Source organism: Vanessa cardui, chromosome 21 (genome assembly GCF_905220365.1).
Source record: "Vanessa cardui chromosome 21, ilVanCard2.1, whole genome shotgun sequence".
NCBI lineage: Eukaryota > Metazoa > Arthropoda > Insecta > Lepidoptera > Nymphalidae > Vanessa > Vanessa cardui.
The window spans coordinates 7,839,221-7,854,415 of record NC_061143.1 but is presented as its reverse complement, the minus strand read 5'-3'; the positions used below and the strand labels follow the sequence as shown (position 1 = coordinate 7,854,415).

General features: G+C 30.8%; 1 protein-coding gene across 1 annotated transcript in view; it reads left to right on the top strand.

Moving 5' to 3' along the window:
- The window catches only part of LOC124538734, a 138,274-nt gene that overhangs the window by 105,094 nt on the left and 17,985 nt on the right, over positions 1–15,195 (top strand). The window contains exons 7-8 of the mRNA XM_047115905.1: positions 7,098–7,282; positions 13,759–13,865. Of these exons, the coding sequence (XP_046971861.1) occupies positions 7,098–7,282; positions 13,759–13,865 (292 nt within the window). The remainder of the gene's footprint in view (positions 1–7,097; positions 7,283–13,758; positions 13,866–15,195) is intronic.

Sequence of the window (15,195 nt, the reverse complement as noted above, 5' to 3'; positions counted from 1 at the left end):
ATGGGTTTGCATGTGTGACGTTTTGTATCTATGTGTTAGTTCTGTTTTAAAGAAAACGATGTTTATCTGTGTGTGTGAAGTGTAATACAGTATAACTTTTACATCGCCGTTGATAAAGCAACTAATATCGTTAAAGTTATTTATTTAACCATATAAAGGTGTTAAACAGTTATTGTGCAATAATTTATAATTTAATAGTCTTTTATGTGTACGTAGAAACGGACGGACAGGCGTAGAATTTAATAAATATATAAAAGACAGAGATATATCACCACTGACAATGGCAATGGCCGAAGGGATAAAAAACGAAATGTTTTGAACGATCAAGTCGTGTTGCTGGTGTGAATTCGGGCAACGCGCGCACGCGCACGCCACGCAGCCATCATGTGACGTCACCACGTCACGACTCTATCACTAACTTATAAAAAGAGGGCCTTATGCAAGAACTTCGTATAAAACTTGATGCAATGCATAGATTTGAATATAGATATTAAAATATATATAAACATAATATATCTTTATATAATTCTTCTCATGTGTATTACAAAATACTACAAAACGGCTGAGCCGATTTTGATGAATGTAGATTAATGGAGTAGATATATACAATATCAGGATGATTTGCTAGTCTTCTTGTACTTGATCATTCAATCAAATATGTTTAACTAGTTGTAGCTCGCGGCTTCGCTCGCATTGCAGGGAATTGTTGGTCATATTTCAGGCTATAAGTACTCTATGTCCTTTCTTGCGGTTCAAATTTGCTTCGTACTAAATTTCATCAAATTCGGTTCATTGGTTTAGTCGTGAAAGAGCTGCAGACAGACAGAGTTGCTTTCACATTTATAATACTAAGTATAGATTAGATTCTTTGGACGTATATAACTTTGACTGCACGTCAAATTGGTACTTTTGTCATATATTTCATAGCGGGTTTTACTAAAAACTTTCTGTACGATATAAAATTTTTTGGAACGTCGAAGACAATAAACATATTTGAGAAATATGCGGGCAAAACAAAGAGTAATATTTCTTTCGTGAATGATATCTTCGTCTCTCTTGTAACATTAATTCGTATGTAATGGAATTTATAGTACTTTCTTTCAACATTGCATTGAATCAAGTCGATACTATGCGACGTTGAATATATTTAGGACGATAAATAGTTTTCGTATAATAACTAAGCTGTCTCTTAGCAACTTATAATGTTAAGACATAACATTTTATTTAAATCTTTGAGTTAAGTATTAGTCAGAAGAATTTCTAGTTTTATTCTTAGTATGGATTCAGGATATTCTTGTCTATTTCTTTTCCTTTCAACCTCCTTTTTTCCAACCTCCTATTGAGTCTTAAATCATTAGTCGAAATTAGTTTTATCAATAAAAAAAAATACTAATAATAATTTTCACTTATATTTATGGTCGAATTTTACACCCATTTACGAATACTTATTTAATAACTATATCTGCTTGTTATAAAACGCTAATTTCCTTTTTCAGTTCTGTTATATTTTGTGATTTCATATGAGTTAATTGTATTAAAAAATACTTCATAGGGCTCTATAACATATTACTTTGTCATATTTTAATAAAACATTAAGGCGTACAAAAGTAACTTTAGAAGCAATTATAAAGCCATGAGAATTAGCACGTATTTACTCAAAACTTATCTACGTGTATAATCAATCCACTTTTCTCATAAGCGAATATAGTAATAAAGAAACAGTTATAAAGCCTGTCTAAAAAGACGAATGATTCAGATGATAGGTGTGTCCTGACGTAACAATTCGTGACTCCGAGGCTTTAGCGTGACTGTTTTGACCGAACTTTTTAAACACAACCGTATAAAAAAGGTATTTATATTATTCGACTTTTATAAAAAAAATTAAACACCGTTACTCAATAACACAAACAAGCTTAGTATATTTAAAAAGTTAATTTATGGAATAAAGAAAATTATTAGACACGCGCGATGTCGCCCGCATTTTTTGGGGTTGGCTCTCATGTGTTAGACAACAAACGTAGCCTACGTCCTTCCTTGAAGTTCAAGTTTTCTTTACACCAAACAACAACAACAGCCTGTTAATTCCCACTGCTGGGCTAAAGGCCTCCTCTCCCTTTGAGGAGAAGGTTTGGAACATATTCCACCACGCTGTCCCAATGCGTGTTGTTGAAATACACATGTGGCAGAATTTCTATGAAATTTGTCACATGCAGGTTTCCTCGCGATGTTTTCCTTCACCGCTGAGCACGAGATGAATTATAAAGACAAATTAAGCACATAAATCAGCGGTGCTTGCCTGGTTTCGAACCCGCAATCATCGGTTAAGATGCACGCGTTCTAACCACTGGGCCATCTCGACTCTTTTACTTTCGAGTTACTTTCACATTTATAATATTAATTTACAAGAATGATTACAAGAAAGCACATATTTGACTGATGGTACTTAATTGAAGGGTTAGTTAGTTCCAAGCTCGGCAGTCGTGTGGGTAGGGGTGGCCGTTATCACATATTCTACCACCATACAGTAATACTTAATATTATTGTATTTCTTACTTTAATGGTAAGTCGGCTAGTAAAATAAGAGACATAAAGAACGTAACGCACTTATGCTTATCCTTATGCCAGACAGTGCCATTTTTCGGGTGTTTAAGACCATTTAACATTAAGCAGACTGTTTTAAATCCTTAATAGGTTACGTTGTGATGTTGTTACAAGCATGCCAAAATACAAGAACTTAAATTTATCTAAGACAATTTAAACGATTGTAGAAATAATTTACATGCAGGGCAATTACAATTTAAAAGAAGAATTTGCATTTGCAATGACGCCGATAAACAAAATTAAAACAACATTTAAATAGAATAACAGTGGTAACAAAATACTAACAACTGCTCCATAAAATCAAAATTATCTCACTTATCTTAAAACCAACGCCTTTCACTAGATAGGCAACACATTAACGACACTATAAACGGCAAAGCACTACAATTCCGTATTTCGTCGAAGTAAATCTTCATATTTCAAGTATTTTAATGATCGCCTAAAGTAATCAAGTCCTGTGTTTATGTTGATTAAAGTCAAACTCAAAATATTATTAGCTGTAAAGCAATGACAAATAGACTGCATTTAAATATTTACAAATAGTCATTAAATGCTCAGATATACGAGTGCTTTCTTGTTATAAGACGCATAAATAAAATAAATATAAAAGTAACTTACATTTATATAACATTTAAGTAAGACAAAAAAAAACTTTTTCAATTATTTTTATTAATTAAACTGTAGTACAATTCAACATATTTCTGCGATAAATCCCAGAAACATAACAGGGTAAGGCCTTAGTCTAATATAATATATTTCAACATAACGCAGTTGGAATTATTTGGACTTTATTTAACGTCTCCAAAGCCGAGACACGCGGTCATAACAAGACGTAATGTTCAAATAACAACGACTTAGAACAAGATCATTCCTCTTACCTTATCTTACCTTACGAATTGTCAAAATCGTCAGATACTATTGTGAGCATGACATCTCACTAGCTTTGTACTATGGCCGATATAAATTAAACCTTGTTCTAAAACTATATTCATATCGAATGAAGTTTAACTATGAGCTAAATTGGACATGTCAGCGTCAACCAGCTGTACTATTCCCCTGAAATAACCATTAATCCTGTAAAAACTTAGAAGGCGAAATTTAAAATCAAACGAAAAATGAGCCTTAATCAGAGTTGTTCCATAATTTAAAAATGCTTTGTTAATTCATAAAGGATCCTTTCGCGCATTTAAAAAGATTTTGTATTCATGTACTAAAGAAATTATTTATTTGGCAATCACAATTTAAAAGAAGAATTTGCAGTTGCTTTACAGATATTAATGAAATTGTGCCAATTATAAAACCAGTTTATTGTCGTATAGATATGATGGTCACACATTGAAATGGTCAGTATATGATCAGGTCAGAGGGAGTCACGACAATCGTATTGAAGTAGAAAGTGGTTTATTGTTCACCTCTTACTGGACTTCTTACTGATAGATTCAGAGCTCCAAAGATAATAAGTCACGATTGATCGCCCTACGTTGTCATACCCACTCAGTTCTAAATAAGATTGACTGATTAAGATACTGTGTGATAAGCGATTAAAAAATTCGAAGTGTTTAAATACAATATTTTCTCGTCTGATAGTATTAAAAGCTCGAGATATTGATAACTAATGAAGCTACACTAAATGTTTGATTACAACGAAAAACTAAATTAATTTTATTGAAATCTTTATAGATTTGAGAAACTTTGAAGACACTTTTGAATTTTAATTTTATAGTATTCAGTTAAATGTAAAGCTACCAAAGAAAAACTGTTAAAAGTCACTTATTGAAATATCAACTTTATACAATTGCATCTTTTATTAAATCAAGCATAATAATAATCAAAAATTAAATTCACGACTTTCAATCATCACCTTCAAAAATATAATCTGGTATGGGGAAATATACTCAATTTTTTTTTAATACCGTTTACATTTATACAAAATTAGCAATATTAAAAATATGAAGGAAATTATAGAAGGAAAGGCAGAGGCTTTATCGACTTTGCAGTGTGGGAAAATTTAATTTATCATGTTATGTATTGAGTATCAAAGCATATATGTACCTATTAATATTACTTTTGAAGGTGTTAAATAGCCCGTTTTGCTTAACTTCACCGATCATAATAATAATTATTATTACTTACGATCCCATTACTGATAAAATTAGCTTCATCGAACTAATTTTAATTTAGAACTAACTGTATATTTAATAACCATTATTTTTTAATTTCACATTTATTATTTTATTGGCAATATTCAATAAGTAATAACCTCTTAAATCAAAGCCTTACCAATGTCTTATTCAGCCTGGGCGTTTCATTTGATCTGATATTCCAATGTTTCATATCAGATTATAGCCTCATTACATTTTGTTTTCGTAGGCGGATACACGTTGACGCAACTGTTCATTTCTAGTTATTAATCTTCGAGGGAATCTGAAAATAAATCTCGAATGAGATTAGAATTATTGAGTGTTAATTATTATAATTACGGACTCCGCTGCGTTTTGAATTGCTGCTTTTCTCATATCGTTTTATATTGTAGAAAGATTCGAACATTAAAGAGATACTTGTACTTTTTATTAATTACATTTCATTTTGTTAATAATAATAAGTAAATTAATGGTGAAATATTATAAAATTGAAATCTAAAAACACAAAATATATAGTTACTGTCATAGATGAAAAATAATGTTTTTATGTTGTTTCATTCTGTTGACTTCCGAGCAGGATATATTAATTTAAGTAATTGTATTTTACTAAAATGACTTTGTATATTTTAAATGTTAAAAAAGAGTAACTACTGAGTTTCTTGTGGGTTCTTCTCGGTAGAATCTACTTTCCGAACCGGTGGTAGCTTCACTTAATTGTAAAATCATGATTCAAAAGTGCTTGTAAACGCCTACTTGAAAAAAGTTTATTTTGATTTCATTTGATCATCAATATAATATATCGCATCGACATAATATTTACACCTTATTCAATACTGTAACATTGATATTCAAAAGAATGAATAAATATGTTTTAAGTTTTTTCATATTGCTAAATAATATGAAGTACATATAATTATTTTTAACGAATAACGCTTGAGAACAAAAGACCTTTAAATAAAGTCTTAGAAAAAAACCGCTTCGAAATTATTATTATATAGACACTTACCATTATTTCAACAATAGACAATAAAGCATTATACGATTAAAGCTTAAGGATTTCATCACTAATAAATAAAAAAATAATTAATGATAATTATTTCTAACAAACGCTTCAAATTGGCATATCGACTTCACTTAAAATGCAATTCAATAATAGCTTAAGTTAAAACTGATCGTCGGTTGGGAGATTGAGCAACTTACGCGTTCAATACAATAAAATGTGTACCAAGGCCACAGTCCCGGATCGAAGATTACCAGTGAGTGGTTGAACTGTGAACTATTGTGTCGAACAACTCTTATCTAGCCATTGTTGTTAAAACTCTGAAGAATGTCATAGCGCCACGCCCACAGCCTTTGAAGCTAAGCGGTCAGAGTTGAATGCGACAGACGCTAATACGAATAGCTTTTCATCAAATATGACCTTCATTCGTAAAATGCATATATTATCTACATGTCGCCAAGATTTCTAGTTCCAAATTTAAAAATACTATTACATTTCGTCATTATCAACTTTAACATTTGATGTTGTCTTATTGTTAACATGATGAGTGTGTATATTTTTAGAAGTTACAATATCGGTAAAGTTTTTTCTGAGTGCCACTTGAAATCTATGAATATTAACAAAATTAATTTACTTATATTTTTTGTTGTTAACATTAAAATCCTGCAACAAATGTTAATTTGTTTGTTACAAAAAAACACCTTAAAACAAATTAATGGTAAACATATCAACGTCATATTTATTTCTGGTGATGAATTACATCCCGTTCGGTAAAGCTTTTTTGTTTATTTTCCTAATTAAACATAAAGTGTAACATAGATTTCATATATACGTATTGTTAGAAATATATTATACTACTTATCGCCCGTGACTTCGCACACGTTTTATGGGTTTGGTTGTCACGTGTTAGACAAAAAAGTAGGCTATGTCCTTCCTTGGAGATCAAATTTGCTTCATACCGAATTTCATAAAGTTATGTTTAGCGGTTTGGAAGTGAAAGAACGACAAACAGATAGACAGACAAAGTTACTTTCACATTTATAATATTCATATAGATTGTGTTTCTAACTTGAATTATTTCTTTTATGTACGATTTAATACAAATATAATAATAAAGTCGGCTGATATTGACGCTTCAACCTCTTTTAGTTAAGATATAAAGAATAAGTTAATTTTTGTATTTAATTGTTTAAATGTTGAAAAAGAGTAACTACTGAGTTTCTTGCCGGTTCTTCTCAGTAGAAACTACTTTCCGAACCGGTGGTAGCTTCACTTAATCGTTAAATGACGAATCAAAAGTGCTTGTAAAAGCCCACTAGAATAAAGTTTATTTTGATTTTGATTTTGTCTCGCAGGTGGTGCTAGTACGAGGTCACTACGTGTCTTATTTGCCGCTCTGCAGTCGCAACGAGCCGGTGTTCCTCGCAGCCTGCACCCCTCTCGCCATGCCGGAAACGCGAGAGTGCGTTGTGCACGGCGCCACCAATGTGTTCACGACCGTCCACGCGATGGACATGAAGATACTCCATATTGATTCCAAGTAAGTTCAATTATCTCTTATTAACAGATGTGTAAAAAGTTATTGAATTACTTGATAAGAGCAACTCTTTTCGAGTAATTCTCCGTTGCATGCATCCCACCATTTTAAAGTTGGCAATATTTATATCATAACTCGGTAAACACATGAAGATGTTGGTATTTTGCTAAAATTCTTGCCAAGTATGTCGGCTTGCTTCCCATTCGGACAACGGGAGTGATTGGAATAGTGCTATTTTTACGCACTTTTGCAGTATGTAATTTCATAATCTCTTGTGCAGCTATCTAATTTCTTTTGAGAATGGCTACCGTGTATAATCAATGTGGAGGACATCCACACTCTCATGTTTCAAGTTTTTATATTAAAAAATAGTTCACAGATAACATAGCTAACATTTAAAAATATAAAACCCTTCCGATAATTCTTTATTAATTCAAATACTATAACAATATCAATCGAGGTGTTTAGTTTGAATGACCTCGTTAGGAATCACAGTGCAGATTAATTCCAACAAACAAAAGCCCAAGGGCAATGAAGAACAAAGCGAGACAAGTATGATAATATTCCTTTTGAACAAACGGCTTTTCCCTCACTTCCTCGTGAGCACTAGTTCAAGGTTTGAAGCTAACAATAAACAGGTCTTATTATCGATGCGTAACTGTCACATCGAGCTACCGTCCGTCAAAGACAAGCAGATGTATGACAACGTCTCTATTGAAACCGTTTCATATTCATGTCCTGCGTCAGCGCCTACAATGGCACGAAATAATAAGACGAGTTGAAATATGCAATTGTAAACAGTGGTCAGATGAGTCGCGCGTCGGGCGCGGCCGTCGGTCCAACATGTATGTCAATATACTGAATATTATCGAGGATCGCAATGCAAGATGGTGTTAAGAATTCAGTACTTTAAATATGTAAGGAATTGTATATGTATGTCTGTTTTATGGTAATTGATAGCTGGAACCGATAGTAAACTAAAACGGAGAAAGAAGTACCTGTAACAGAAATACTTTTAAAATAACTAAACGGCTAATAAATAAAATAGTATATAATATATCATGTTCTTTAATCTCTATCATTATAAATATGTAAAATTACGTCGATAAACTAGCAACAGATCGCATTTATAGTCTATTTATTTTACATTATATGCATGTATAGAATGTTTTTATCTAATAAATAAAACATTAGCACATTGGCTGAAATCACTAGAACTGCAGACGCAGATTTATGTTCATATCGTAATCCATTCAACATTATTTTATTTGTCTCGTTCAGAGAAAACAGTAAGGATTAAATTCCTAGATACAACTAACGTGTGGAGATTAGAAATTTCATACGGCGTAGGTCTTTGAGTATTATAAAGTTTGTTTTGAGATACCAGTCCGTCACCTGCTCGGAAGAGACTTTGCATACAATGACAGGCTTACACGCTCCTGTGGGTACTTATTGTAGGCTGAATGCACACTTAAAATACATTATCGATATATTTACTCGTACTGTTTTTTTTTGTCTGTGGATGTATTTCAAGTACGGTCGCTCTTGACGTGTGTATTTACAATGGCTAAATATATAATATTATAAGGCGCAGAATATTGTTGATTCAAATTACATGTACTTTTTTTTTATAAATAATAAATAATATTTATTATATTGTTTTAGATAACAAAGTTAATAAAAATACTTATTAGAAAAAGTATATATACATATATGATTACATAGTAGTAGTAGTGATTACATAATAGTATAGATTACATATTATATCACTTTTTTGCATTCAATCAGAAAAATCTTTTAAAGTGATTACAATTTTATTTCTATAATTTTTAAAACTGTTGTGCACTTTATCTCTAATTTTGCTTCTATAATTTATGTCTTAAGCAAATCACGTTGAATTCGCACGCACTGCGCACACGCATATGTCATAACGTCCATGATATTCTATTGCATCTGTCATAAACATCATTGTCCTGTCCTGTAGCTCAGAATGAATGGAAGTGGTATGGCCGCGAGTCATTTGTTAAGCAAATATGCATAAATGATATTTCAAAATGTTTAACTTCAAAAAGAGAAAATAATATTTCAATGTAAAGAATGTCATCTGGCATCTAAATTACTTTGTCACTATCGTGTTGGTTTAATTTTAATATTACGAGTTATTTTTAAACGATCAGTAACCTCGAAGAATGTAATTGATACTTCAACTTTCTCAAAGACCAAAGGGACTTATATATCTGTGGTTTCAAACAAAGTTCAGATCCTAAACGCAAAAACCAATCTTAGAAGATACCTACATATTGTATCGCTTACTGTCAACAGCTTAGTTACTTAGAATTGTTGTTAAGTGCTTTGTGGGTGAGCCAGTATAAGAACAAGCACTGACATCTTTCAAAACTTTTCCGTAACTTTTAAGTAATGGTTAATAGTTATAGCAGTGCCAGTGTTAAAAATAATACGTAAACCTAAGCAAAAGTAGATATTTCCAGTAAATTTTGTGTTTCGGAACAGATACTTTTTAGTAAGGTATACCAAAATGCAAACAATAATCATATATAAATTAACTGTATACAATCTGTAGGTAGGGTAATCCATAAAATGTTGACATGCAAAAGAGGTATAGTGTGGTGTCATATCGGTTTGCAAAAAAAATAATTTGGGACAGTTATATACAAAGAGTTATTTAGTCTGATTAATCTTCATTTAAGATATATATAGTACATATTGTCTAAATTAGCTTTGAAAGTATATCTGCAAAAAGGGGTACATTTATTAAAACATTTAAAATGTTGGCAGGCTAATTATATTTTTATGTGCTTTAAATATTTAAATAAGACTAAGCAGATTAAAAATAATATATTCGAATTTTAAAATTGTAAATATAATTTTGTCATTTCTAATATAATGTACGTTCTATGTACTCCCTCATCATAAACATCATTGTCCTGTCTTGTACACATTATACGATTCTCAATGAGAATGGGCGCCGATGTAACATTTTCTAACCAGCTTCATTTTACAGCTCATGAATGGTAATCAGAAATGTAATAGGAATATTATTACTTATATGTTTGTTGTGTCGTTGCAATATTGCTATAGATCTATTTCTCACGAAGACACGCCCTTCCGCGTTAAATTATCGGGGTGTTCTAAAAATATAAACTATTCTTAGCTAAGGCTAAGTAGGTACAGTTAAACATCTTTTAAACACGACTCAACTAATAAGAACGAGGGAGGGACCTTCGGTAGTGCTTAAATGTATAAATATACTTAAAGAATTTTTTAAATATTTTTGATAGATAACATAGAATATTAACTTTTTCACTCGTGTCATTATCATTGTATTTGGCTGTACACGCTCACGACTGTATTATCTATGGGAATACCTTAGAAACTCAGACCTTATAAATCTAGCAAGAAAATCCTTAAATTGCCTTATAACAAGATATGTTATAATTTGACTTTAAAGTGATATCCAAATGAATGAACAATATAATAATATTTTTATTCTATTTTTTACATAACCTAAATTATTACTACCTAGCTCTGCACTTTACACTGCACAGTAGACATAGTAGCCTCAATTTGAAAAATATATAACCTCCTTAGAATATTTATGTTTTTTAAAAATATATTAACCTCTTTTGACATCTTTTAAGTTCAAAGTCTAAATTATATGAAATATTTAAGATAATCTGGCAACCCTTTGATACAAATGATACAGTAATATATGCATATGATATTAGTAGCATCGCATGCCCTTATGAATTGTGAAATGAATTCAAATGTAACCGCTCCTGCCCTTTATCAGACTACTCGCTAGTTGACGAGAATAAATTTGTTCGAATCATCTGAAATTCATTGAATAATTGAATATGTTTTCGATATGCAAGTAATCTATATTAAAATTATAAATGTGAAAGCAACTGTTGTCTGTAGCCTTTTCACGACCAAACCTTTGACCAAAAATGTGATACGAAGCAAATTTCAACTCCAAGAAGGACATAGCTTACTTTTTTTGCCTCACATATGACAACCAGCACCCTGAAACGCGATTGAACCCGCGGGCCATTACTAGTATACGTTACTTTTATAAACACAAAAAATAAAGCAATCTATGATTTTATAATTGCTGAACTAAAACTATCTATCTCCTTTGGAGGAGAATTACTCGACGCGGCAGACTTTTATTCCTATTTCAAATGTTTTACAGTCAATATTTCTTACATAATGTATAATTTGAACAGAAAATAAATACCTATCATTCTAAAAAAATAACGTTTGTTTATTTTAAGAATTGTGTATTTCGAGAAATACGTTCTTAAGCTTCGAATATAAGTTATTGATAGTAGCAAATAGATATTTAAAAATCATTTGTTTATTCAACTTAAATGCCAATTGTTTCAAGAGGATTCAGTAATAATTACCCAATACTTCCTACTGTATGTTGCTAATATAAGTGTTTGATATCTTCTCAAAAATGAACTCTATTCCCTCTAGATAAGGTTTATGGCCAAGTTTATATTACCCATCACAAGTGTCTTGTTTACTTTCATCTCGATATTGCGTCTTTTATTTATAATAAGTATTGTATTAAGTCATTGAAGGTAAAATAATTTTATTTTTTATTATTTAAAAATTATTAAAACTCAATTATGTATAAAAATATTGTTGAACTTTATTATACTTGGTTAAACGATGTGTCTCATCAACTGAATAAAGATTTTGTAAGATTTAACTCTATATCTAGTCTATCACTGGCCCAGTGGTTAGAACGCGTGCATCTTCGATGATTTCGGGTTCAAACCCATTCAAGCACCACTATATATATGTGCTTAATTTGTGTTTATAATTCATCTCGTACTCGGCGATTAAAGAAAACATCATGAGGAAACCTGCATGTGTCTAATTTCATCGAAATTCTGCGATATGTGCATTCCATCAACCCGCATTGGGACAGCGTGGTGAAATATGTTCCAAACCCACTCCTTAATGGAAGAGAAGGTCTTAGCCCAGCAGTGGTTAATTTATATATGTAGTAGCCCTATTAAATATTGCTTTTCTTAATGATATAACGTCTTCCTGACCTATCTAAGACACTGCAGCAAATCAATCAATCTAATATATAGAAAACAAGTTTTTGCACAAATACAGGTATAGTCATTCTCTCACTAGTAACCCGATGACGTGGTAATAAGACTTGAATAGAGAGTTCCAAATCTTAAACCAAATTTGTGGCCTGACCTGGAAACAAATCTCTCGTTCTCAGTTGAAAAGTCAGCCCAGTGAGGTAGTCAATAAATAAACAACAGAGTATATATATAAGTATGTCATATCATTCTTAATAACTTCAAAATATAGAACACTGTTCTTTAAGAATAAAACAATCAGATTATTAATTCGATTACATTTTGTTTTACAAATGAATAACGAAGCTAAGCGGAGCATAAGAAGACAAACTACAGTTATCTATAATAAAGACAATCTTTACGATAATACAAATTTCAAGTTCATTATTCCAGCATATGAGTCCGAAGAGTTGATTAAAAATAATGATAAATGTAATTAAAGTGAACTTGACACGGCAAAACAAATATCTAGCCGGGTCATCACATCGATCAATCATTGAGATCTTGTTAATAAACTGTCTTGTTCCGACTTGATGTTAGCTTCAAATAATTTTCAAATAATGTTTTAATTATAAAATTTTGCTTACACTTTTGTTCAACGCATGTTATTATTAAAAAAATCACTTGCGAGTGAAATCTGTACACAAAGTTTTTTTTTTTAATTCTCATTTCAAAATTAGGTACTGAGATTTTTATTGAACGTGTTGTGACATTAAACACGGATGTATTTGTGTGTGTTTGGTGTATGAATATAGGAACGATTAATTTCAATTATTGTCGTGGAAAATAATGTAGGCTATTTATGATTAATGTTACAATACGTAGATACATTTCGTAAGTAATAATTAATTTATACCAATCGATGATCATCTATATTTGGTAGATTTATTACATATCAATATGGACAGATCTTAAATTATAATAAATTATTTATTTCAAAATCTGTCAATATGTTAGTTAAAAAAATCTTGGTATTAGTAAAGTAAATAAAAATTTAAAAATACTCTATTCGAAATTACTGGTGCGAAAATATATTAAATATTGCACAACAAAGATACATACAGTCGTCTACTGGCGATTATGTAAAGGATGTAGCACATTTACTGCCACTGACTCTGCACTAGTGTTGTTCCGTGACCATTCCCGACGCACTACAGAATTGCGACAACCCCACAGCTCCCTGAACGATTCAAATCAAAGCATTGAACCTTTTATACATGGGATGGTCCGTATTTATAGTTCTACCCTAAACGATACCGTAATTCGTAAAAGTTGGGAATAAGAATAAAATACAACCCTATTCTATTTACTATACTGTTCATTTTTCTATGTTTTTTTTTTTATTTCTAGTAGCGAGTGGCATCTGGGCTGGGAGCGAAGTTCGCTACACGGTGTCAGCTGGTACCATCTCCTGCACCCAGATTGTATTAAGGAAGCTCAAAACAAGCATCGATTAAGTGAGTACATTTTTTTTCATACAGTAAATACATACACAGTACATAGAGTAAATTCAAAAATTTTAACACAATTCGTAAAACATTATTATCCGTTAAGTAATTTATATACCGATCTTTTTTATTTAATTAAACAATGAAAATATAATTTCATTTTAAATAAAAAGATAAAGAGATATCATATATTTTATTAAAATACTTAAATTTGTAATACTATAATTTAATAATATAAATATAAACATTGGATAACACTATTTTTGTATTGCGCCAAAATGCGTAATAATATGAACACCAAAACAGCTTTCTTATTTAAATAACCTCAGGTTAATGTCCAATTCAAGCGCTTCAAGTGCTTAGTTGTCGAGATTTCGCAAAAAAAATATATATACACTATTACCTCATTACCATCAAATGAGGTTAGTTTCATTTTGACCTTCATATAAGGAAAAATCGATACTAAAATCACAGTCAATTTAAACAATAACTTCAACCTGCTTCATTATACGCAATTTTGTATGCCATTATTGCAGTCTAAGTACTATTTAATATAATTTTATATACAAAGAACAAAACAATATAATGCATTTAATTGTAAAGATATTCATACGTCCCGGATATCTGGAAAATATATGCATTTTTTTTTAATTATAAAATTAATAAGGACCACTAAAAATTAGTTTATATTAAAATTAAAAATGTTTTCTTATTGAAATCGTTTCGTAATTTTATCAAAATAACTATTCCTTATTTAAAAAAAATGTGTCATTTGTTTATCGTTTATTTTGCACCTCTTGCTAGCACTTCTTATGTTAACAATGGTATCTAGACTTATTCTCTATTTCCGTGACCAGATACAATTAGGCTTTATTTTTACCATGAAAATCATGATAGCACTGGCCATTAAAGTGTAGGCGCGGCGTAAAAAAAAACAATTGTAGGTACAAAAAGGAACGTTCTAAATATCAAATAAATGTTTTTTTTTAGAGCTGGTAACTTTTACTTGTGACCTCGACCTATTATAAATGATCTTAAAAAAAAAAGAATGGTGAACGCAAGATGTCAATCGTTTATTGGATACCTAGAAACATTAAATCAAGTCGAATTGGAGTTTGTTTGAAGGTTACCGAAATACGGATCTAGTGGTAGGCCTAAAATAGATTCGAAAGCATGACAACTATTTTTTTTATTTCATATATTATTTTTCGCTATAAAAAAATACTTTAAATTTAACCTTTTTACAGTTTTTAAATTAAAAAAAAAAACGATATTCGTGTATATAGTTTCGTAAACAAAAATTATCAATTATTTACAATATTAGTACTTAAAACGACAT